Source organism: Panthera pardus, unplaced genomic scaffold, assembly GCF_024362965.1.
Source record: "Panthera pardus isolate Hobbes unplaced genomic scaffold, ASM2436296v1 HiC_scaffold_18, whole genome shotgun sequence".
NCBI lineage: Eukaryota > Metazoa > Chordata > Mammalia > Carnivora > Felidae > Panthera > Panthera pardus.
The window spans coordinates 1,645,154-1,671,509 of record NW_026526743.1 but is presented as its reverse complement, the minus strand read 5'-3'; the positions used below and the strand labels follow the sequence as shown (position 1 = coordinate 1,671,509).

Below are 26,356 nucleotides of genomic sequence, written 5' to 3'. Positions count from 1 at the left end.
TGACACGCGAAGCGAGATTTCTTATCTGGACCAAGTGATGTCAAATGTCTTGGTCAGTTTCCTCCTCTGTAAAATGGGGATAATCGGAGAACCTGACTGAGTCGGTTGCTCTGAGGATCAAACGTAGTAAGGTTTGTGTAGCGCTTACTTAGAACCGGACCTGGCACACAGTAAGTGCTCAATAAACGTACATTACCAGTGACTGGTGGGGAAGGTGTGGATGAGCCCAGGGTCCTCATTGTAGCCTGGGGGAGCCTGGTCCCTCTCCCAGCTGCGGAAAGGGGCGTGGCCGCGCCCAGGGGGCGTGGCCCAGGCTTCAAGGACAGACCAATGGGGGCGCCGAAGGGCGCGGCCCTGACCGGCATGGGCGTGGCTTTGAGCGGGTGGGAGGGGCCAGGCCGCTGTGGGAGCCTCCGGGAAGAAGATGCTCGGGCCAGCAGCCACCGCCAGCCCTGCCGCCGCTGCCGCCCGCACCCGCCGCCCCCCGGGTCCCCACTAGCGGCCGCCTCCGCCTCCTACCTCCGGTCCCGCTCCTCCGGCCCCCCCGCCCCGAGTAGGGTCTGGGGGGCTCGGCCCTCCGGCCGGGGGAGCAAAGAGGGGGGTCCCGACCCCCAGTGGCGCGGCCGGTCCCTGGCCTCGGTGATCTTGAGAGAGACCCCACCCCTCAGTTCTCTCTGGGCCCTGTCGGGGACTCCCCCTTGCCCTCCCGTCCGGCTCACACCCGCTCTCCAGGCTCTGTCAGCCCCCCAGAACCAGCTCCCTCCCTTCTTCCCTCTCCGGGGTTCCCCCTCCCCCATCCCTCCGCCGCCGCCCCCTCCCCCTCCCACATCCCCTTCCCTCCCCCTCCCCCACCCCCGTCCCCCGCCCCCCCCCCCCCGACCATGAGGATGATGGCCGCCGGCGCGGTGCACGGCCTCTTCACGGCCTCCGCGGCCCCGCAGCCGCCGCCGCCCCCGCCGCCGCCGCCGCCGCAACCCCAGCCTCCCCAGCAGCCGTCGCCGCCGCCACAGCAGCCGCCGCCGCCGCCGCCGCAGCCGCCGCAGCAGCAGCAGCCGCCGCCCCAGGCCCCCCCCATGGAGCCCGAGGCCCCGGATTCCCGCAAGAGGCCCCTCGAAACGCCCCCCGAGGTGGTCTGCACCAAGCGCAGCAACACGGGAGGTGAGAAAGGGTTGCGGCTCGGTGTGGGGGAGCGGGCAGGGGGCCTCGTCTTTCTCCATCCTCCTCCCCCCTCCGTGGCAGGTGCAAGGGCTCTGGGGAGGGGAAGGGCGCCCCTCCCTAGCCCCGGGAGCTGAGAGGGGCGTTGGGGAGGGGGCCGGACCCCCTCCCCCTCTCGCCGCTGCCCCGGGCTGAGAGCTTTGTCTGCGATGAAAAGGGGTGGGGGGGGGGAGGGGGTGGTAAGTGTCCTTGGGGGGCGCAAAGGATGGGGGGCGTGGGTCTCTCCGGGCGGGTGTCTCTGTGTCCTTGAGGGGTGTGTGATGTGACCCTTTCGGGGCAGGGGTGTTCCCGGGCTGGCGTGTCCTGGCAGGGGGGAGGGGAAGGAGTAGAGGAGGCCTGTGGACCCGGAGCTTCCCAGCCTCCCTCCCTGGGGATGTCCTGAGCAAGGGTTGTCCCAGAGGGAGGCATGAGTGGGCCATGGGCGGGATCGTGCGTGGGGACAAGCTGGGTGGGTGTGTTGGGTGAAATGGGGGAATGGGTGGGTGTGTAAACCCAGGTGGGAGAACGTGTGGCTGGGACAGGTGTGTGTGTGTGTTTGTGTGTAAGAGGCAGGGTGAGATGAGGGGCTGGGCTCTGTGTCTGAGGCTCTCAGAGGGGTAAGTGTGGCCAGGGAGAGTGTGTGCCTGTCACCCTGGAGGGGGCTGTGGCCTTGTGACACATGAGTGAGAGGGTGTGAGGGGGCGTGTGGGGGAAGCTGAATGGGCCAGCTTTGGGTGTGAGCCACGAGAGGGAGGCCGTGTGGATCCAGGAAGGCAGTTCCGTGTGTGTGACACAGGCGTGTCTGGGGTGGGGTGGGACCAGGAGAAGCTGGTGAGGGTATGTGACAAGAAAAGGGTGTGGGCGTGACTCCAAAGAGGCTGTGGCTGGGTGTGACACATGGAGGTGTGCAACGGTGACATCAGAGGGGGCGTGTGCGACAAGGGAAGGTGGGCGTATGACGGGAGAGGTTGGGGCTCCGTGGGTGAACTGCACGAGGGTGTGTAACAAGGGGAGGGAAGGATGGGTGCCTGTGTGACAGGGAACAGGGAACGTGTATAGATGACACCCAAGGGCTATGGAAAGGGAAGGGGTATGTGTGCGTGTGCGTGCGTGCGTGTGTGTGTGTGTGTGTAGCTGTCACAAAGGGCGGGTGTTTGTGTGAAATGGTTGAGTGTGTAACACCAGGAATGTGAGAGTGATCTGTGTGTGAGAGAGAGACAAGGGATTGTGTGTGTGTGTGTGTGTGTGTGTGTGTGTGATGTCTGAGTGTTTGACAACACAGAAGGTGTGTGCGTGGAAGACAGACGGGAGGGCCCCTCACTGTGTGTGTGACCCGAGGAGGTAGGTGTACCAGAGAATAAAGGACAAGCTGGTAACTCTAGGGGTGCAACTCTGTGGCCAGGGACTCAGGAAGGAGGTGGGGAGTCTCGGAGACCCCAGAGGCCAGCCTATTAGCTCCCTGGATGGAGGGAGACCCCAGAGCAGCCAAGCCCCTCCCCGCGGTCACCTTGGCCAAAATCTGCTTCCTCTGGCCTTTTCCTCCGGACGGGAGAGGGATGGCCTGGGGCAGACTGCGCTCCCCACCCCCCTCCACCCGGTGGGTGGGGTGGGGGCCTCCCGCCTCCTCCCCTCCGTTCTCTTTCCTCCCACTCCAGCCCCCCTCCCACTCCCGTCGCGGTGGGACAGGAATCGGGGACCCCCTGGCTGCCTGTGGGGGCGGGGGGGGGGGGTGTCCGGCAGAAATCGAAGGAAAGGGAAGTTGGGGGAGGGGTGAGAGGGAATTTCCTGTCCTTCTTCCTGCTCCCCCACCCCCCAGCACACACATGAATGTGTCCCAGCCAACTTCCTTCCCTCCTTCCTGCCGCGGGCCATTCCCAGTCCCGGGGAGAGCCCGACCTGGCAGCCCAGCCCTGCCCCTGCTTGAGGAAAGGGGTCTCGTCCTTCTTTGGAAGGGACTGAGGTCCTCCAGAGCTGCCTAACGGTGGTGATGCTGTGCCAAGGACGGTCAGGCCCAAGTACTCGGCACCTACTGCCAGTCGGGCTCTGAGATATGGGTTAATTTCCCAATACAGCCCTCTGGGGGAGGCGACCGGAGCTGCTTTTTCACAAGAGGAAAACAGGCTCTCGGCGAAACGAAGCCACTTGCCCCAAGTCACACAGCTCAGGAGTTGGTGGCGCTGGGATCTATCCAGCGCTGGGCTGCCTGGCTCCAAAGCCCGCGTGCTTAACCACCGTGCGCCCGGCCCCCCTCAGCAGCGGGGAGACTGGGAGGAGCCCTTAGGGACCCTCTCCTCCAGACTCTGCCACCTCCCCTCCCGTGGACCCGCGGGGAAACTGAGGCCCGGAGCTGCAGAGGGACAGTCCTCCGTTGACGCTCAGGGGGCAGCGTTGGGCGAGGATCCGGGACTTCCATCTCAACGTTGAGGGCTTCTTGCAATAATACTGTCCCGACGCGGGGGGGGGGGGGGCGGGGGGGGGGATGCCGGGTCACCCTCGCGTCCCTTCTGAGCCTCAGGGTCACCATCTGGCAAGTGGGGAGATCCCAATAACCGCCCCGATAATAGTAATAATGACTAACATTATCATTGCTTGCTGCTTCAGAGGCAGCATTTCATGTAATTCTCCCAACACTCTGTGATGTAATAATTAATAATGCATTATAATAATGGCTAACATCTATGGTCTGCAGTGCGCCAGGAAGTATTATGGAAAATGCTTGGCACGGACCCGATCATTAATCCTTATAATTCTGTTATGTTACCCTTCTTACAGATGACAAACCGAGGCACAGAGAGGTTAAGTAATGTGCCCGAGGTCAGTCAGCTAACAAGAGGCAGAGTTGGGGTTTGAACCCGGGAGACGGGCTCCGTTCTGTGGCTAGACACGATAGTGAACCCCGTTTTCAGGCGAGGAAGCCGAGGCTCAGAGGGGTGAGGGAGTTTTCTGGGGTGTCACAGCAAGTCGTGGCAGACGGGGGGTGGGGGGGCAGACTGAGCTCCTGCCCGCAGCGCCAGCCGGCCCATTCTTGGGGGCTCGTAGGAGAGGTAGCGGCTGTTACCATTGGTGTCTGTGCGGTGTGACTGACAGAGGCCACTGGGAGGGGGACAGGCTGTCCAAGCACAGGGGGACTTGGGTGAAGAGGTTGAATGGGAACTCCAGGGGGAACCCATCAGAGACACAAGTGACTGCAGTCTGGTGGGACAATAACAAAGAGTGTCACCTGCCTCCCACTCCCCCCCCCCCGCCCGCCCAGGTACAGATGGGACTCTTTATTTACTTTTTATTTTTTTAATGTTTATTTTATTTATTTTTTGAGAGAGAGAGAGAGAGAAACGGAGCAGGAGTGGGGTAGGGGCAGAGAGAGAGAGAGACAGACTCCGAAGCAGGCTCCAGGCCCTGAGCTGTCAGCACAGAGCCCGAGGTGGGGCTCGAACCCGCTAACCGCAAGATCACGACCTGAGCCGAAGTCGGCCGCTTAACCGACTGAGCCACCCAGGCGCCCCCAGATGGGACCCTTAAAGTGCCACTAGAATAGCAGACTGCTGACTGTATTCCCATCTCTGTCACCCCCATACGTACAGAAACGGCCACTCTCCCCCACATGCGGGCGCGCGCGCACACCCCAGACTAGCTTAAGGCAGCGGCGTCTTGCTCCCAGCATCCCTCACTGTGTAACATCAAGACAATGTCACCAAGGGTCAAGAGCGAGACCTTCCCCCAGGGGAGGGTTCGTCGCCTCACTGCCACGTGCTTGGTGTGGGACCCTCAAGCAAGTTATTCCACGCCTCCGGGTCTCAGTCTCCGCATCTGGAAAATGGGGGCCGCGGAGATCTGCCCCTGCGCCCCTCCCGGGGCTGTCGGAGTGGGTTCAATGAGATTGTCTCTGTGAAGCACTCGGCAAAAGGCCTGGCAGATGGGAGGCCTGGCAGATGGGAGGCCTACCCTAGTGCTATTAGGGTCGGGCCGCCGCAGCCTCCACGACATCGCACCCAGCCACCCTTCTCTCACCCAGAGCCCGCATCGCCCCTTCGGCCTCTCGTCCCTTGGAAGCACGCGCCACGCCCCGGTTGGACTGCATTTCTCCCACGCACGGGCACCCCCGACGTCCACAGAGAGACTTCTTCATACACCTGACGTCCCAGCCCTCCTGGGGGGGCGCCACTGCCCCCCCGCACCCCGCCATGGCTTGCCTTTCACCAACAACACCCCCCCCACACTCCCACGACAATACCAACCTCACACCCCAGCCACCTCGGAGCTCCGTGGGACACACCCACCCTCCCGTCCCCAACCCCCCCACCCAGAGCAGGTACCCCGAGCGCCGACACCCCGGCGGCCGGTCCTCCCCAGACGTGCTGTGCCTGAAAACACCTCTACGACATACACCCCTTCGGGTCTGCCTTTGTCATTAATGACCCCCCCTTTATTTTATTATTTTTTAATGACCTCCCCCCACCCTCCACGTAAAGCCACCTCTCAGGGTCAACTCTCTGACAATAAAAGGGCCACCCTTGCCACGGCACCCCCAATCTCTTGGGCAGCTAAACATTATTGAAGGGGAGAGGGGTATTCTTTGCCTTTTGGAAGACTCCAGAAGCATGTCTGAGGACGGTGGGCACCAAAGTTAGGGGGAGACTAGAAGGAGGAAGACAGCCCCTTCCCAAGGGGCGAATGCTTGACATTGTAGTGGGAGGAAACGATCGGGAGAGGGGAAGTTGGCATCTCGACTGCTTCGGTCCCCATCGTGGGTAAAGGGAGCTTCCTGAGTCCCAAGGGGAGCGCCAAGAGGGGGGGTGGAGGTAGGTGGGTGCAGAGTTTGGGGGTTCAGACTCTACTTCGGTAGAAGGAAGAACTTTTCCACAGGGAGAGCCTTGGTTGTTCGGACTGGGTGGGAGCGTGTGAAGTCTGGGGGCTCTGGGTTCAGCGGAGGGTCCGTGGCTGCAAGGCAGGCCGGGAAATCGCGGCCTGGCTCTTTCCTGGGGGAGGCGGGGATCACATGGGAGGGAGGGGTGCCCCTGAATGAGAGGGATGTGCAGAAGATTCCGAAGAGGAGCAGAGCGGTCTGTTGGCCACACCGGGGACTCCTGCCCTGAGTTCTGCAGGCGGGAGGTCCCAATGGTCACTCTCCACAGGAGACGGGCCTGAGGTCGGTCTGATACGGGCACCCACCCCCCCACCCCCCCGCCCAGAGCACCCATAAGATGGTTTCAGGCGGTCCACGGACCAACTTTTTTTTTTTCCTTTTACCCTTGTATGTGTCTATGATATGCTTCGTGGGGGTGGGTGGGACGTAACCCGCCTTCAAACCCTGATTATGAGCAGCGATGTTCAAATGTCCTCTTGAAATAGATGCGTTTAAATGTTCAAAGGGAGCGGACTTGAGGGAAATGGACCGTGGGTCTTGTTCCGTGCTGTGTCACCAGCACCTAAAACGAGGCCTGGCACAGAGTGGGTGCCCAGGAAGGATTTGTTGGAGGAAGGGAGGGGAGGAGAAGGAGAGAAGGCAGTCGAGGGAGGGAGGGAGTCAGAGATGCTGGGCGGGAGAAGGGGCGGGGTGGGGGGGGGGTGGCGATGGGGGGGGGTGGCGGCTCGCTTCCATCAATGAGAGCTCCTTCCTCCTCCAAGAAGGAGAGAAAGGCCTGGGGCAGCCCCTACGGGGCACGTGATGAAGGAAGTGGGGTCTCCCCTTCCTCCGGTTGCCCAACAAAAACCTCAGACCTTAGGGGCTCGTCTCCCCGTTTGGGCCAGACGCTGTGAGAACTCTACTTGTGTTCCTGACATCAGCATCGCTAGCGATCGGGATGGAGGTAATGAGAGCTAACGTTTCTCAAGGGCTCTACGTGCCCGAGACCATCCCAAGTGCTTTATGATTTATCATTTAACGAGTTGCCGTAGCCCTAGGAGGTAGTGCTCTCATGTCCCCATTCTATCAGTGAGAAAACTGAGGCCCGGAGAGGTGAGGCGGCTTGCCCAAGGCCACGCGGCCTGTCAGTGGCAAAATTCACACTCTGTCGAGGGCTGTTTCTGCGGCTTCAAAGGGAGATTCCTGGGAAAGTGTGAGACAGAGGGAACAGAAAACGGGGTGTGTGTGTGGGTAATCAGTTTTCTTCAGAACAGATGAATACCTCCCATCTTTAAGAGGGGAGTTTGCGGAGGCGGGGCAGGGGCGCCTGGGTGGCTCAGTCGGGTAAGCGTCCGACTTCAGGCTCAGGTCGTGATCTCGCGGTTTGTGAGTTCGAGCCCCGCATCGGGCTCTGTGCTGACGGCTCAGAGCCTGGAGCCTGCTTCGGCTTCTGTGTCTCCTCCTCTCTCTCTGCCCCTCCCCTGCTTGTGCTCTGTCTCTCTCTGTCTCTCAATAATAAATGAACGTTAAAAAAAAAAAAAAAAAAGAGGGAAGTTCAGGACGAGGCCCCTGGCTGGAGAGAAGAGTGGCAATGAAGTCAAAGAAGGAAAAAGAGGTTGGAACCCTTGTGAGAACGCCCTCCCCATCTTTCTGAGCCTCCCAGAGGTGGAGAGCTGGCCCCCCATCTCTGTGGCAGGTTTAGGGGCGGCGTCAGGCAAGGGGCCACCTCTGTGAGCCCAGAGAAGAAAGCAAATTCAGGGGGGGGGGTGGTCAGGATGATCGATGGGAAGGCACTCTGGGGGACTAATTACCTAATAGGTTTAATGGTCTGATGAGGCAAGTTTAAGAGGATTGCCTTGGGCTCAGGGCAACCCCTTCATTCTGGACCCTCTCGCCATGCCTGCAAAGCCACATCCAGCCCCTATACCCCCATCTTAACGCACCGGGGAGTTCAGAACCTTCCGTCTTAAGGGATCAAGCAGAGGTGGGCAGGGCTCCCAGCCCCCCACCCTGCCCCCACTTTTACCAGAACAGTTTCTCTCTTCTGCTCTGTGTGTTGGAGTTTCATGTGAGACATTGAAAATAGGTTTCCTTTGGTTAAAAGAAAAAAATTAAAAAACCACTGAGGATGGTTTAAGACCTTAAGCTTTGGAAGCAGAATGGCCTGGCCCCTCCCTTCCTTTCCCCCGGGTTTATTGCATGCCTACTATGTGCCAGGCACCACACGAGTCCCTGGGACACGAGGGTGAGCTCCAGTGACATGACCCACAATGGGCCTTCTGTGATACGTTGCTCTGAAGGCATAAGACAGGGAGGAGGGATCCACTCCTCCTCTGGGTTCCAGGAAAGCTTCCAAGAAGAAGCAATATTTGAGTGAGGGCCTGAAGGACAAGAGGAATTCGCTGTGGAAGGAGAGTTCCAAGCAAAGCGAATGTGCAAAGGCCCTGAGATGGGTGGGGGGCGGAGGGAACGTTTGAGGAGCAAAGCTATGTCTGATGGTCTGATGCACATAGTGGAAGATGAGGACGTGATGCTGGAAAGAAATGCAGGGCCAAATCACAGAGGATCTTCTACTGAGAAGTCTCCAGAATTCCCACCCTATGAGAACTTAGGGGCAACAGTTTGGTTAGAAGGTAGGAGAGGTTAGGCATGTGCCTTGAGTGCATTCACAAAGTGCTTTACACATGACCGAGAAGACTGGTCCATAAAAAAGAATGGCCACAGTCCCACAGTGGCCACTGTCACCACCTGTAGGTCTTGGAGACTGTCCTTGAGTGTGTTGGTCTTAGCTAGCAGGATCGGAAGGTGCTAAGCAAGTGGGGGCCAAGAAGGAAGCAGGATTGCGTTGGACCCTCAAGCCAGTGGCTGTCTTGGTGCCGTTGAGCAGCTGACCTTGGGCTGGTGCCTTCACTGTCTCTGCGCCTCAGTTTCCTCCTACGTAAAAATGGAGCTCATTACGCCCACCTCGTTGGGAGTTGTAGGGAATGGTTGAGGTCAAGCTTGCGAAGCACAGTGCCGGGTCCCTATTGAGCGTTGAGAACATCTCTGGAGTCCAGCCCTCCTCCCCACACCCCTCAGTGGTTCCACCAGTCAGATCGCCATTACTCCTGCCTCATGAGCATCAGAGGGATCTTCTTGAGACTTAAGTCAGACCCCATCCCTCCTCTGCTCAGAGCCTTCCCATGCTTCCCATCTCACTGGGAGTAAAAACCAAAGACCTCACCGTGGTCCACAAAGTTCTACAGCCCACCACTACCACCACCCCTCCCGGCCCTCCCCTCCCTCCGCTCTCCCGCTCTCTTCCTCAGCCCCACCGACACCGGCTGCCTCACTTTCCCTCGGACAACTCAGGCACGATCCCACCCCAGGGCCTTTGCACTTGCTCCCCCAGAGAGCCACATGGTTCCCTTCCCACCTCCACAGCCTGGAGGCAGCGTATCACAACGGTCGCCAGGTTGGGTTCAAATCTCAGCACTGCCACCTACTAGCTATGTGATCTGGGGCCATCATGTTACCTTTGTTTCCTTGTCTGTAAAATGGGCTTTCAAAAAGTACGTCTTTCATGGCACCAGTGTGGAAATTCAAAGAACTGATATGCGTACAGTAGTTGGAACAGAGGTTAGCATGTCCTGGGTTCTGTAGAAGGGTCTGTTAAACAGAGAATGCCACGTTCTTGGGGAGGGCTTTCCCGGCTACCGGATCTGACCCTGCAGCTCTCCCTACAACCCCTATCTCCTTTTCCTGCCCCTTTTTGTTTCCTTGGCATACTGTCTGTCTCCCCCCCCCCCCCCCCCGCCACCCTTCTAGAAGAATGTAGCTGTGTGAGCTCTTGGCTGAATCGCCCAAACTCTTTCGGTCTTATTTGCCTCATTGGCTTGCGAAATCAGGGAGTTTGTCTGCTTCCCTCAGGGCTGTTTCGCTAAGACAGTGCCAAGCGGGCGGGTAACAGGTGCTCGGGAACTATTTGTGGAATGAATGAATGAGTGAGTGAGTGAGTGAGTGAGTGAATGAGTGAACATCATTATTTGTGTTATTTTCCCCACTGCTATTCTCATGATCATGGCCCCTGTGTGTTCCTGGGATGCCGGTGGTTTCCTGTGCCCACAACCATACCGAAGATGAAGACCCCTTCCCCTGACTCCCTCACTCCCCCCCCCCTCCGTGTGCCCCTGCAGAGGAAGGCGAATACTTCCTGAAGGTGCTGATCCCCAGCTACGCAGCAGGCTCCATCATTGGCAAGGGCGGGCAGACCATCGTACAGCTGCAGAAGGAGACAGGAGCTACCATCAAGCTCTCTAAGTCCAAAGACTTCTATCCGGGGTGAGCCCTGGCCCAGACTCTGCCCTAGGCCTCCTGTCCTCCCACCTGGGTCCTGGATAAGCAGGCAAGAGCTGCCCTTGGGGCAGTAAGAGTGATGGGGGCCTCCCCCCTCCTAAGGGGACAGAGCTGCTCTCAGCCCCAGGGGCCAGGCCTGAGCAGGATGGGGGTGGGGGCAGGGCAAGACAATGGGCCTGCTGCATATTCATGAGCTCATTTGCATGGTGTGCTCGCAGATGTGCCCCTTCCCACACACCTGCCCCTTTGGGTCAGTTGGAGTTGCTGGAGGGGGGTGGGCAGGAGGCAGGTGTGTCAGGGTGGCCCTTGGGGCGTGGGGGGGGGCAGCCATCCGTGTTGCACACCCCCCGCCGCTCTTCTTTGCCCCCACTCTCCCCCTGTGGATTTCCCTGTTACCCCATCTTGCCCAGTCCGGGCCGCTCTGGTTTTCTCTGTGTCATTCTTCCTATGTCCTTCTCATTCTGCTTCTGACTTTCCCAATCTCTTGTTCCCCTGAGTCTCCATCCCCACCGCCCCTCTGTCCACCTCCTCCGGCTCTTCTTTTTGCTTCTATCTCTCTGATTCTGTTGGGACCCACCCTCACCTCTCGTTCCCATCGGTCGGATCCGTCTCTGCTTTTCCTCTTCTCTCCCTCCCTCCTCTTTCCCCCTCTTCCTCCCTTCCCACCCCTCTCCCCAACTTTTCCTTTCCTTCCACCTCTCGTGGTCTCACGTTTTTCTTTCTCTTGCTCCTTAACTCTCTCCGGCCAGTCGTGCACTCAACCAGTATTTCTTCGATAGCACCCCTCAATGGGGTCACTCTGCCGGATTGCCCCTCATTTCTCCCTGCCTCTGCTCACCCGTCTCTCCTTTTAGGTTTCCTTCTCAGTCTCAGCCCCCTTCATGGATTTCCTTTCCTTTCTCCAAACCCAGCATCTTTTCTGCCTGTCCTCCAGCTCTCTCTCTCCCACAACCATAACATTTTCAAGGCCCCTCCACTCCCTCTAATCCTTCTGCGTATGTCACCCCCCACTTCTCTCCCTCCCAAGACCAATGCCTGGGCTTCGACATCCAGGAATCCAGGGAAGGCCCCCAGAATTGCATCTTTGGTCCAGAGCTGGCTCTAGTTCATCCTTAATCCCCTTGGATTTTTTAGGTCAAACACCAGAGCTGTAGCCCAGGGTCAGGGCACATTCATATTCTCTCTCTCTCTCTCTCTCTCCCCCTCCTCCCTCCTCCACCCGCCCTGCCTCCCATCTCACTAAGCAGCTTTGGCAAGAGGTTTAGAGAACAGTCCAGGGAACCAGGCACACACACACACACGCACACACACACACACACTCACCCGCCGCTTTCCTCTTCCACCCTGGCCCAGTTTCCCGCGCACACCCCCTAGGCCCACAAGATACGGATAAGAACCTGTACCTGGGGCATTTATCCGAGGACACTTGGTTCCTTACTCCTGGATCACATCGTGTGACATGAGACACATCATCTCCTCCCATCTCAGTGACACAGCCCACAGGCCAGGCAGCTGAGATCCCCAGAGGATGGGACGGTCGTTGGCTCTCTTGGGCCAAATACCATTCACACAGGCAGCGTGAGCCAGCAACTCCCCCCAGCCCCAGGACATGCGGCCAGCGCGCGCACACACACACACACACACCCCATTCCTGACATGGAACTTCTAGATCGTCTGGCACGTGCCGGCTCTTGACTCAGAGGTACAGGACACAGCCCTCTAATCCTAGTCCTGCCCCCAGGACTTCCCACGAACCACAGGAACACGAGAAATGAGAATGCTACTGCTTGAGACCATCAGCTTATTTCCCTCTGCTCCTGGCTAACCCCCTTTCATTAATTTATTCACCCCACATCTGCTGGACACCTACTGTATCGACAGCGATGAGGACACAGCCGTGACTGAGATGTCCCGCCCTTTCCCTCACAGATCTCACAGCCCAGGGGGGAAGACAGGCGGGACACCTTCACTGACCCAGCATGGTCAGGGCTAAGACGGGGAAGGCCAGAGGGTGGTGGCAGCCCGGCCAGGGCACCTGACCCAGCCTAGAAAGGTCAGGGAGGGCTTCCTGGAGGAGGGGCCCAGGACAATAAGTAAGAGTGAGCTAGATAAAAGCAGGGAAGAGCACTCCAGGAAGATGAACTGGCATGTTCAAAGACCGGAGGGGTAGTTGGTTCGTTGTGACTGAAGCATCCAGAACAGATGACAAATGACAATGGTAACATCCAAAGGGCCCTCTAGGCCTTATGGGTTCACACACAATCACACAGACAGATGGACACACACACACACACACACACACACACACACACTGCACTTGTGTTTACTACGTGAAACAAAAACCCACCTGACCTTTAACCCCAGGGGAGGGGCAGAACACAAAGGGTGTCCCCTCCTTGGTACAGGAAACTCCAAGCCCCAGATTCCATCCTTCCAGATCATATGTGGAGAAACTGAGACCCAGAAAGCAGTTGCCCGCCCAAAGCCACACAGACTTCTGTACATCCACTCAGGCACCCTAGAGTGATTCTAAACTCCTTCTGATTTTGAGCATTTGCCCAAAACTCTGTCCCCAGAAAAAAAAAAAAAAAGCACAGACACACACACTTTAAAAACAAATTATTGATTTATAAAATAGTTGCCTTAAAGTGCAAAATCTTAAGTGAGTACTTAGTAAATCCATACACATTCTTTTTTACTATGAAAAATACAAAAGCAAAAATGTAACCATTTTATGCCTTTCCCCCAACACACACACACACACACACACACACACACACACACACACTCTCCACACACTCCGTATTTAGCACAGGGTGTCTCAGTGGTTAAAAGCCCAGGCTCTGAAGCCAGACGCCTGCATTCAAAACCCTGAACTTTCACTACTGGCTGAGTGAACTTGGACAAATCCCAAACCTTCTCTGTGCCTCAGTGTCCTTAGCAGTAAATCAAGAATCATCGTGCTGCCTACCTCATCCTTTAAGTGCATGAATATATACCGGGTGCTCAGATCGGTGCCTAGTACTTGGTATTTTGGAAGCACCAGCTGTCATTACTGGACGCTCTTTCAGGGGTTAACCGAACCCCTTCCCCCACAAAGCCCTTGTGGACCCCAGTTAAGAACGACAAAGAGCGGGAAGTCACAGACTCCTGAGCTGGAAGGGAGCCACGCAGAAATGGAGAGAGGAGCCACTCTAGCCAGGCTGTCCCTAGGGCCACCCCGCCCCCCCTCCCCCCAGTTCCCACCCTGACCCACACCCTTTCCTATTTACACCCAGACGGAGGCAGCCTGCACGCTGACTCACCCTTGGCTCAGACCAATCCATTGTTCTGGGGTTGGGGGGAATAAGAGTGAGTAACGGCGGCCCAAAGGATATGGGGGATGTCAAGTACACAAGTGACCCAAGACAGTGATACCCAGATGCATGGAGAGACTGCCAGATGCCAGGCTGAGACATGGCAAGGGAGGGGTCAGAGTGGAAACACCATCGTGCTGCACTAGAACGCCCACAGGACGCCAGACACTCACCCCCAGATGTCCCAGACGCCCGGGCACACGAAGCCCGGCACACACTCAAGACCTTCTACAAACCCAGGGAGCTAATGGTCCTGCCGGCAGAGTCCCACCCCAGGAGAGAGACAGATACCGGTTCCACACACGAAACATGCCTGGCTCCCCCGGGCACTCATACAATTGTCACACGGACCAGTCATAGTTGAACACCTAGAGGTTGTCTCTTTCTTGCCAACACTCCCACTGACATCCAGTCTCAAAGTGATACACACTCGTCACACAGCCTCAATGCTGCTTCATGAGATTCTTTGTTTCTGTGTCTCAAACTCTCATGTTCTACCAGCCCGGTTCTCACCAATAGTATACATACCCTTGAACTTCACAGTGACATCCAAGTCTTTCCCCTGCATAACAGTGCACATATCTTTACTGGATTCACTATGTCACGCGGTCTCTCCCACTCTTTCTCTTACACACATACACAGATAAAGATAATTTAGCCAGTCCTGCCCAAGTATACACATGCATGTATGCGTGTGCACACACACACACACACACACACACACACACACACACACCACTCACTCAAACAGCCTAAGAGATATATTCACACTGGTTAGAGTATCACCCAGAGTCTCTGTCCCACACACATATATCCCAGCACCACCCAGAGTTGGCTTCTCTTCTCCTAGCTGTCTCCCCACCTCTGATACACACACACACACACACACGCACGCACACACACGCACACACACGCACACACAATAAGCATGCCTAGATTAGAACCACAGCCAATATCTAGGCGATCTCCAGCAAAGGCATCCACCCCACCCTCCTTTCTCCATCCCTGAGTTCCTGCCCTTCCACAAGTTGCCTCCTCTCTCCCCTGTCCACACCCTTGCCCTCCCCCACCCTTCAGCCCTCCATCTGGTGGGTCCAAGCAGGCACTCAGGCCTCTCTTCTGCCTCCCCCATCCCCCAGCCCTTCCCCATCCTCTCCAAAAGCCCAGAGGCCTTCGCTGCAGGCTTTCAGGGGTTGCCACGGCAACGGGGCTTCGTCCCTCGTCCCCCTGGGGGTGGGCTGAGGACCCGGCCAGCCAGACCGATAAGGGGGTTCCAGTTACTGTGGCAACCATTGCAGGCCTGAGCTCTCTCCGCTTCTGGGGGGGGGGGGGGTTGGTTGGAGGGAGGGAGTGAATGGTTGCCAGAGCAACCGGGAGCCGGCAAGGACTGGGAAGAGGCAGCTGAGCCCTGTCTCCCCTGCCCTGGGCTGCTGTGGGCATCGCAAAGCACTTAAGCATCATCCTTCCATCCCCCTGGGGTTGTTTTGGGGGAGGGACACGAAGTACAGATTATGAAACAGGCATTCCACTCACTTTTCCAGCTACTCATCATGGCCTGAGAACCCTGGATGCCAGCTTCCCCAGGCTTACTTACCATGTGATCTGGGCCCAGTCAGGTTCACTTTCTGGACCTAGGTTTTCTCTTTCCATTAAGTGGGACCTGTCTCCCAGGAATTTTCCTATTCCTGTCTGATGAGTGTGCCCTCTCTCTCCCTTGCTCAACAGGAACCACAGAGCGAGTATGCCTGGTACAGGGCACAGCAGAGGCCTTGAATGCTGTGCACAGCTTTATTGCTGAGAAGGTCCGAGAAATCCCACAAGCAATGACCAAGCCTGAGGTGGTCAACATCCTTCAACCCCAAACCACGATGAACCCCGACAGAGCCAAGCAGGTCAGCAGGGGCAAAGGCTGGGTTTCTGTAAAACCGGTGAGGTTCGGAGAAGACACTTCTCCCATACCACTGGGTTACTGTGGAAGTTTAATGGGGTAACGCCGATAAGAGGTTTGTCAATCAAATACATGGTAGTAGTTAGTTAGTCCTATTATTAGGGAATCAGCCTAGGGACTCCAAAACTCTTGGAGTGGGCTTGATTCAGAGAGAGAGTGAAAGTTTGGGAGAATTTGGCCCAGACAGCCCCCCCCCTCCAACTTATCCCTCCTTCCTGGGATTCTCTAGACCCTCTCTTTCCTTCCACCTCATCCCATTAGAGCAACCTGCCTCCCACTTCCTGTTCTCACCGGAAGTGGCTTCAGTGACAGCCCATCCTCATCCAGAAGAGTTTAGAAATGACTTCATACTCCCTCTCTCCATGAATTATTGTATGAGAGTAGCCACCATTTTGGAGAAGTGGTATTTCGCTAGCGAGAGAGAAGGCACGTCCCTCTCCTACACAGCGCTCTCTAGGAGGGATGAAAGGAGGAGGGCCGGTCCTCTTGGTTGCCTCAGTTACTGGGAAGCGGTGGCGTAGGGGCGTGGCAGCGAGGGGACCAATCACTCTCCCAGCCTCTCTGGTTGCCATGACCACGGCGCTCACCGGGCAGGTGGGCTTGCGGCAGGGGCCCTGGAAGCGTGGCCCCGAATGGGTAGGAGGCGGAGGGGAAGGGAACTGCGCGCACTCCTGCTTTTCTCTCCCTTTCCCCGCTCCCATATACTTGCGCAGACGAGGCAAAGGGGAGAGAGTCCCTGGCAGGAAGACAGGCCACTTGTGAGGGTTCCTTAACGTCTGCCTAGAAGCAAAGACAAGAGACAGACCCTCGGTAAAGGAATCTGGAATTCTTGGGAATTCTTGTTGCCCTGAGATGGGAGAAACCACGGACCTGAGTTCCCCCAAGCTCCTGGGAAAACGGTGGGCGGAAAACCCTGGAAGAATGCTGCCTAGCGGATCGTTCCCAAAAAAGACTTCGGGCTTGGGGGTTTGGAGCGCGGCTGCTGTCCTTGGTGCTGAAGCGTCTCTGCCCGGTCTCTCCCGATTCCCTTCCCACGGGCAGGCCACAGTTTACACACAGTTTACAGGGTCGCAAGGATATTGCCTCTTCCCTCTGCCTTGGTGGCGGCCTCAAAGGGCTCCAAGTTCACGAAGAGTTTGCACGTGTTGCAGAGAAATGGGGTCAGCACCATCTGCGCCTGATCCTTCCACCCCACCCCCTAATCCACAGGAATTCAGAGGTAGTGGAATCGAAAGGTTATAGAACCAGGATTTTTCCTCCCCTTACTTATTACTGGGGGCTTCAAAGAATGAAAGAGTTGAGACTGAAGGCTCAGGCTCTGGAGTGAGATGTTGAGTTGAATCTTACTCTGATAATGTACTTCTCACCTGTGCGACCTTGAACAAGTGACTTGATTTCTCCATGCCCCAAATTTTCTCATCTGCAAAATGAGATTCACTAGGGTACCTACTGAAGGGCAGTGATTAGTGCTCCCTGGTTTTTAAAAAAGCACATAGCATGTATGCCTAATACATAGAAAGTTCTCAAAAAATGTTAGCTGCCGTTATTAGGGGATTTTTAGGTCGGGAGATGGGTCTCCTCTCTTTCTACATTGGACTTGCTGTGTTACTCTGGGTCCCTTTCCCTTCTGTAAGCCTCAGTTTCCTTTCTTTACAGTGTGGAAGCTGGGCCAAATCAGGGATTATAAATTGAAATGCCTCCAAGATTCAGCAAGGGAACATAAAGAATTGAGGACTCTGGCCTCATCAGAGAGATATAATGCCCTAAACGGGGCAGCTGCTACTCAGCTCCACTTAATTCTTGCCTTTTGGGAATGTAGACAAAGTGTGGCCACATCTTCCACATTTTTCAAAAGAAGCCAGAAATATTTGAAATCGACTGATTTTTAAAGGTTGGCTCAGTCTTAAAAACACTATGTATGGGGCACGTGGGTGGCTCGGTCGGTTAAGCATCTGACTCTTGATCTCAGCTCAATTCTCGATCTCAGGGTCGTTGAGTTCAAGCCCCACACTGGGCTCTACACTGGGCATGGAGCCTACTTAAAAACAAAACAAAACAACTATGTGGCTGTGGGCTGCCTATGGCCCGAGGACCATCAGTTTGCCACCTCTGGACTACACCAGTGGTTCTCAGCCCTGGCTGATATCTTATCCTCTAGGTAGCATAGAATGCAGATTCCTGGGTCCCAGCCCAGAGCCATTGAATCAGAATTTCTGGGGTGAAGACTTGGGACTCTGAACACAGATTCTGGACTGGGATCAGATCCTGGCTCTATTACTTACTATCTGTGTGACCTTGAGCAAGTTATTTAGCCTCTCTTGCCTCTGTTTTCCAATCCATAAAATGTGATAATAGTACCTAACCTATGCTTGTAGGATGGTTATAGAAATTAAGTAAATTACTCTACAGAAGTGTTTACAGCAGTGTCTGGCCTATGGAAGCACTGTTAGCTTCTGCTATTATTATTATCATCATCATCATCATCATTATTATCATTATTACTATTTGAAAATTTCCACAGACTTGCAAATCATGGAGACAGATGGTCTCTCAGGTCTTTCTGGCCCTAAAACTCCTACAGTTCTATGGCTCTGTGATTTCAAGATTCTAGACATACATTATTCTAAAACTCTGTCCATGAAACTGCACCTTGCGATCTCTCTAAGATGCTGTGGTTCTACCACCTGACCCTATCATGAAGACAGCTACCATTTTCTGAGGGCTTCCCATGTGGCAGGCATTCCCATCACTGAATGTTCCCAATAGTCATACGGAGTAGCTGTGGTTGTGTCGGTGCTGGAGATAAGGAAACTGAGGCACAGAGAGGTGAAGGCATTTGCTCTTACCACGTTTTGGTGAACAATTACGTCATCCTTTTACCCTCTGAAGTGCTGTATCATACTAAATACCTCTTTACTCTTAGGTCTGGTTTATTGCATTCTGTTCTATCTGCTTGACTTGTCTGACATTTTTCTGATGATATATATATATTTTTTAATAACGGCTGTGTTGAGATATAATTCGCATGCTGTAAAGTTCACCATCTTAACGTATACAATTTATTGGTTGTTCAGTATACTCACAAAGCTGTGCGTCGATCACCTAATGTAATTCCAAAACGTCTTCACCACTCCAAAAAGAAGACTCATACCCCTTGGCAGTCACAGCCATTCCCTAGCCCCACTCCCTGTCCCTCCCAACCACTAACCTACTTTTGGTGTCTATGGATTTGCCTATTCTGGATGTTTTATATAAATTGAATGATATAATATGTGGCCTTTGGTGTCTGGCTTCTTTCCCGTAGCCTCATGTTTTCAAGATTAATCCGTATTGTAGGGGCGCCTGGGTGGCTCAGTTGGTTAAGCGTCCGACTTCGGCTCAGGTCATGATCTCACGGTCTGTGAGTTCGAGCCCCGCGTCGGGCTCTGTGCTGACAGCTCGGAGCCTGGAGCCGGGAGCCTGCTTCCGATTCTGTGTCTCCCTCTCTCTCTGACCCTCCCCTGTTCATGCTCTGTCTCTCTCTGTCTCAAAAATAAATAAACATTAAAAAAAATTAAAAAAAAAAGATTAATCCGTATTGTAACATAGACCAAAACTTCCTTGTTTTTTATGGCCAAATAATACTTCACTCGATGGAGAGACCACATTTTGTTTGTCTATCAGTTGATAGTCCTTTGGGTTGTTTCTACTTTTCAGCTATTATGAATAATGCTGCTAGGAACATGTGTGGGCATAGTTTTCCGTTCTTTGGGGTATATACATATGAATGGAATTGGGTCAGATGATATGTTTAACTTTTTGAAGAACCGTTAGGCCATTTTTAAAGTGACTGTGCCACAGATGTGAGATGTAAATCCAGGTCTGCCCATGGGGGTAACAACCATTTCCTGAGTACCTACTATGAGCACATATTAACTGGATGCTTCACATGGCACCTAACTTAGCACATAGCAGGTGCTCAGAAAATGCTGCTGGTTTGAAACGGATGATGATATGCCCATAAGAGCCAAGCAGAAACATAACTAAGGGGCAGTAGTTCCTTACTGAAGCTCATCATCCCATGAATGATCTCAGGCCTCACACAAATTCTGTGGAGGAGGAATGAATAGCCCCATTTTACAGACGAGAAAACGGAGTCTCAAAGAGGGTATGTCCCTTGCCCAGCATTAGTGGTAGAGCCAGGATGTTGAACCCGAGATCACCAATATATAAAAACTAGGGTGCTTCCCATTCTACAAATCAGAATTTCCAATTAATCTAGAAAACTCATATCAGGCTGAGTTTTCTCCCTCCCTGCCTACACACACACACACACACACACACACACACACCACCAGGTGAGATACACCTGGCCTCCTCCATCCAGTTCCATTCCTGCTTGGTCCTGTGGACACATTATTGTTCCTTCTTCCATCCATCCATCCATCCACACACTTTTTGCTGTATGCGTACCAGGCATTCCCCGAGGCCCCAAGAACCCAGTAGTCAACAATCCAGACAAAAATCTCCACCCTTGTGGATCTTACATTCTTTCTTGGGGACACCAAAAACCAGAAAATGAATAAAATAAGTAAATGGCAGAGAGTGAAAAGTGCTATGAAGAAAAATAAAGCAGAAAAGAGGAGGAAAGAGCACTGGGGCATTTTTTTCTCCTTTTTATTTTGAAAATGTTTTAAAGTAACACAGTGAACTCTCTACACACTGCACTTACATTCACCAATTGTTAACATCTGCTTTACCTCTTCACACACACACACACACACACACACACACACACACACTGGTTGGTTTTATTTGTGTGTTTGTTGGGTTGTTTCTTTATTTTTGCTGATCCACTTGAGAATAAGTATAAACGTCATGACTCTTCACCCCTACATTCTTCAGCATGCGTCTCCCAAGACTAAGGGCGTGTCCTATATTGTTATGTTACTATTATCACACCTACAAAAGCTAACACCAATTCCATACTTTAAGTTAATAACAAGCTCATATTCACATTGTCCCCAAATATCTTTTATATCTATAAAGTATTTTTCTTAAAAAAAAATTTTTTTTAAGGTTTGTTTTTGAAAGAGAGAGAGAGAGATAGCGCCAGCAGGGGAGGGGCAGAGAGAGGGAGACACAGAATCCAAAGCAGGCTCCAGGCTCTGAGCTGTCAGCACAGGGCCCAATGCGGAGCTTGAATCCTTGAACCGAGAGATCATGACCTGAGCTGAAGTTGGACGCTTAACTGACTGAGCCACCCAGGCACCCCTATAAAGTATTTTTCTATCCAAGAATATTCATGCATTGCATTGGGTTGTTATGCCTCATTACTCTCTTTTAATCTAGAATAGCCTAATATATATTAGACTATATATTTTAGTCTATATATTATATAGACTATATACTTATAAATATAGTCTAATATATATAAGACTATATATTTATATATTATGTAGTATATATAAATATATACTATATATAAATATATGCTATATATTTATATATAAATATATATATAGTGTGTATATATATACACTATATACACTTAGTATATATATATATATATATATATATATATATATAATATAAAGATTTTTTAAAGTAATCTCTACACTCAATGAGCGGCTCAAAATTGTAACCCTGAGATCAAGACTCACTGTCTACAGACTGAGCCAGCCAGACACCTCATCTACTATGTATTTTGAAGGTAGTGGCAACAGGGTTGCTGATTGGGTGTTGAGTGGGAGAGAAAGAGAAGACTCCTAAGTCTTGAGCCTGAGAAGTGAAAGAGTGCAGTTTCCACATACTGACATGAGGAAGACCATGGCAGAAACACATTTGAGAAGATGAAGAGTTTCACTTCGGACTTCTAAGTCTGAGGTGTCCATTCTACATGATACTAGCGATGTGAGGTTAGCAGTTGGATACAAGTCTGGAGGTGTTTGTATAGGGACAGAAAATAAGCAAAATAAACAAGCCTTGATAATTGGGGTGGTAAGGTCCCTCCAAGGAGGTGCATTTGTGCAAAAACCTGAATGATGAGAGAGGGGAGTCTTCTTTTCTGGGAAGGAACATCCTAAGTAAGGGAACAGCTGGTGCAAAGGCCCCGAGTCTGGACCAAGCTTGCAAGTTGGAGGAACAGCAGGGAGTCTAGTAGCCGGCGCAGGGGTCAGCGAGAGGGAGCGAGGGAAGAGTTGAAGTCGGCTCACACAGAGCAGAGCAAGGAGAGCAGTGGTTCTCAGTTTTGTCAAAGCCCACGCCCTCTTTCTCCTGCAAATATTTTTCCCACCCCACTTAACTCTGAAATTATACACACACACATACACACGCTCATTGCGGCACATGAGAAAATGCATATGATGTCGATATATTACATATCTAAATCTGTCATATCTTTAACAGTCGTATTGAGATACTCATTCGCACCCGTACAATTCACCCATGTAGAGTGTGCAGTTCGAAGTTTTTAGTATATGCAGAATTGTGCATCCATGCCCACAATCAATTCTAGAACATTTCATTTCCTCAAAAAGCAACCTTGATCCCCTTAGCTATCACTCCTCAATCCCCACAGCTCAGCAGCACCACCACCCCCACTCCAGGCCTAAGCCACCGCTAATCTACTTTCTGTGTCTATAGATTTCCCTGCTCTGAACATCCATATAAATGGAATCGTACAATAGGTGGTCTTTTGTGTCTGGCTTCGTTTCACACAGCGTGTTTTCTAGGTTCATCCACGTTGTAGCCTGGGTCGGTACTTGGTCCATTTAAGTTGACTGCCAAAGAATACTCCATTGTACGGATGTACGTTTTCTTTATCCCATAAGACTTTTTTACATAAGAAATGAAAGGAAGGCGATTTGTTATAAAATGAGATGGATTTTAACACGTAAGTGTTCAGCCAGGACCCCAGTAGAAGTAACGAAATAGTCACCTGCCCACACCTCACCCAGCCTGAGCGAAAGAGACAGGGACAAACACAGGGATCCAGGGTGTAGCATCGGACACATAAATAATATATGTGGTGTTACTACTGTTGTCACGTTTTATTTTTAAATGACGCACGACTCTTGGTGAAATTCAAAACAAAACAAGGTACGATCTTCCCTTCATTTACTGATTGGTTGCATTCCTGGCAATTTCAGTCGATCTTAAAACCATTGGGGGGAAACAAAATTAGGTACTTACATGGATCATGGGGCTCAGGTTTGGGCTCTGAGATTTATAAACAGACTTTTTACCGAGATGAATGTCCAGGGAGGCATTTAAAATCCATATAGGGGTCACCTGGGTGGCTCAGTCAAGTAAGCATCCGACTTCGGCTCAGGTCATGATCTCACAGTTTGTGAGTTTGGGCCCCGCATCGGGCTCTGTGCTGATGGCTCAGAGCCTGGAGCCTGCTTCGGATTCTCTGTCCCGGGCTCTCTGTGCCCCTTCCCTCCTCATGCTCTGTCTCTCTCTCTCACACACACAAAAATAAATAAACATTAAAAAAATTTTTTAATAAAAATAAAAGCCACGGGGACTTGGACGGTTCATCCTTGTGAAGAACTGACTCTCACATTCTGGGGTGCAAATACTCAAGGCCCTGCCCACTGAATGCCTGTATCTGCTTCCAGTCACCATGACAACCAAAACCGCTCCCACAAATGTTCCAAACATCCCCCAGGGGCTGGCTCAGGGGCAGAGAGGAGACACAGGGGTGACAGCGTCAGGGGGTGGAACCCACAGGTCTGACAGGACACGGGGAAGACTGAGAAAGAGGAATTTAGGTGTGGAAATGCTCTCGGATATGTGAAAGGAGAATTTGGGCATTGAAATCTCCCCGCTGGAATTCAGACTGATCGGATTTGCAGCGGCAAAGGACCGGCTGCTCTGCACCCCAGTAGGGGACCACTGTTATTTAAGCGATCGATTTTCTCCCTGCCTTTGCCGGTGTAAGGTCTTGTTATCTTCATTCTACACCTAGGACAACGGTATTAGACTGCTAGGGCTGTCCTGACAAAGCGCCACCGGGTGGCTTAAGCAACAGAAGAAATTCATTCGCTCCCAGTTGCTGAGACTGGAAGCCTGCGATCTGGGGCAGTGTTGGTTTCTTCGGAGGCTTCTCTCCTTGGCCTGCCGGCGGTCGTCCTCTCTCTCTGTGTTCTCATGCGGTCTTCCCTCTGTGCTGTGCGTGCCTGTGTCCTAATCCCCTCTTCTTCTAAGGACGCCAGTCCTATTGAATCAGGACCCACCCCGGTAGCCTCACTTAACCTTAGTTGCTTCCTGAAAGACTCTGTCTCCAGGGGCACCTGGGTGGCTCAGTAGGTTGAGGTCGGAATTCGGCTCAGGTCATGATCTCACAGTTCGTGAGTTGCAGCCCTGCGTCAGGGCTGTGTGCTGACGGCTCAGAGCCTTGAACCTGCTTCAGATTCTGTGTCTCCTTCTCTCTCTAACCCCACCCCCACCCTGCCCTCTCTCTCTCTCTCTCAAAAATAAACATTAAAAAAAATCAAAAATAAAAGACCCGCTCTCCAAATACAGCCCTATTCCGAGGCACTGGGGATCATGTGAATGGTGGGGACAACAATTTGGCTGATAACAAAAAGAGGTTAAGGGAGGCGACCTTGACATAGGGCAGGAAACACCATGGAGCAGGAATCCGTGAGTCTGGATTTCAGCTCCTTCGCTATCTGGGTTACCTTGGGGCAAGTCCCTTGGTCTCTTAGGCCTCAAGTGGCTCATCTGTAAAATGAGACTTAATGAGTCCTTTTCTGGGGCTGGAGTCAGAGTGTTCAATGAGCTAGAAGGCTAGGGCACCAGTGCAAGTGGGGAACAGTGTCCTGGAGGGGGCCCACTGGGTCAGCCATTAGGCCTTTAAGGTGCGGGATGGAAGAGAGGTCCCAGGGGCCCCAGAGGCATGGGACAGGGTGGCTGAGCGCCTACTGAGGGGACTTGGAGTATTAGCCCTTTTTACTTTGTTTTTTTAACCAACCTATATGGAAGCATTTCACTTTTTAACAACCCATAGGACCCTGGGGTGCATTTCAAGGGGCACACCGGGCCTGGTTTGGGGCACTTGAGAGCAGGGGGGCGAGAATGACTTAAGACGGCCAGCCCCAGACTGATTTACTGTTCAGTCTCCACCCACCATCCTAAAGACCCTCCCTCTCCCTCCACACGCAGGCCAAGCTGATCGTCCCCAACAGCACCGCGGGCCTGATCATCGGCAAGGGGGGCGCGACAGTGAAAGCCGTGATGGAACAGTCGGGTGCCTGGGTGCAGCTGTCCCAGAAGCCAGAGGGCATCAACCTTCAGGAGCGCGTGGTGACAGTCAGCGGCGAACCGGAGCAGGTGCACAAGGCCGTGAGCGCCATCGTGCAGAAGGTACAGGAAGACCCCCAGAGCAGCAGCTGCCTCAACATCAGCTACGCCAACGTGGCTGGCCCCGTGGCCAACTCCAACCCCACCGGCTCACCGTACGCCAGCCCCGCTGATGTGCTGCCCGCCGCCGCCGCCGCCTCGGCCGCCGCCGCCTCCGGCCTGCTGGGCCCCGCGGGGCTGGCGGGCGTGGGCGCCTTTCCGGCCGCCCTGCCCGCCTTCTCAGGCACCGACCTGCTGGCCATCAGCACGGCGCTAAACACGCTGGCCAGTTACGGCTACAACACCAACTCCCTCGGCCTGGGCCTCAACTCGGCCGCAGCCTCCGGGGTCCTGGCCGCCGTGGCCGCCGGTGCCAACCCCGCCGCCGCCGCCGCGGCCAACCTCCTGGCGTCCTACGCGGGGGAGGCCGGGGCCGGGCCGGCCGGAGGGGCCGCCCCGCCTCCACCCCCGCCCCCCGGAGCCCTGGGGTCCTTCGCCTTGGCCGCAGCCGCCAACGGCTACCTCGGGGCCGGGGCGGGCGGCGGGGGCGGGCGGCGGGGGGCGGCCCGCTGGTGGCCGCCGCAGCTGCGGCAGGGGCCGCCGGGGGCTTCCTGACGGCCGAGAAGTTGGCGGCCGAGAGTGCCAAGGAGCTGGTGGAGATTGCGGTGCCTGAGAACCTGGTGGGGGCAATCCTGGGCAAAGGGGGCAAGACGTTGGTGGAGTACCAGGAGCTGACGGGCGCCCGCATCCAGATCTCCAAGAAGGGAGAGTTCCTGCCAGGCACGCGGAACCGGCGGGTCACCATCACGGGCAGCCCTGCGGCCACGCAAGCCGCTCAATACCTCATCAGCCAGCGGGTCACCTACGAGCAGGGAGTGAGGGCCTCAAACCCCCAGAAAGTGGGATGAGGCCTGTGGTGTCTGCTCCCACCCTCCTTCCTGTCCCTTCTCCTCCTCTTCCTTCTCCTCCCCCTCCCCCACACCCCCAACTCCTGACCTCAGCTCGGTGTAGTCCTGCTCCTCGTGGGATGGGGCTGGGGTAGGCCTGACTGCACCCCCCCTTCTGGTAGTCATAGGCAGGATTGAGTGCTGGCTGGGGATGGGGCCCAGAAGCTCCCTCCCCAGCCCTGAACTGACCCCTCCTTCCCTCCCTATGCTTGACTGGGCCTGACCCTCCTCTCCCAGGGCCCAGGTCTGTGTGATATCTGTATATATTGCATTTTGTTGATTTTAATAGAAAACAAAGCGTTATTTTCTCTTTCTTTCCCTCCTTTTTTTTTTTCTTTTTATTTTCCTTTTCTTCTACTTCTTCTTTTTTGTTTTGTTTTTTTTTGTTTGTTTGGTTTGGTTT

General features: G+C 53.9%; 1 protein-coding gene across 1 annotated transcript; it reads left to right on the top strand.

The window, feature by feature from the left end:
- Window positions 1-925: 925 nt before the first annotated feature.
- On the top strand, window positions 926-26,256 carry NOVA2 (NOVA alternative splicing regulator 2). The gene is given in 5 exon segments (XM_053905506.1): window positions 926-1,158; window positions 10,213-10,357; window positions 15,455-15,620; window positions 24,830-25,558; window positions 25,561-26,256. Coding segments are annotated over 5 exon segments (1,479 nt in total). The 5' UTR covers window positions 926-1,073; the 3' UTR covers window positions 25,915-26,256.
- The last annotated feature ends 100 nt before the right edge of the window (window positions 26,257-26,356 follow it).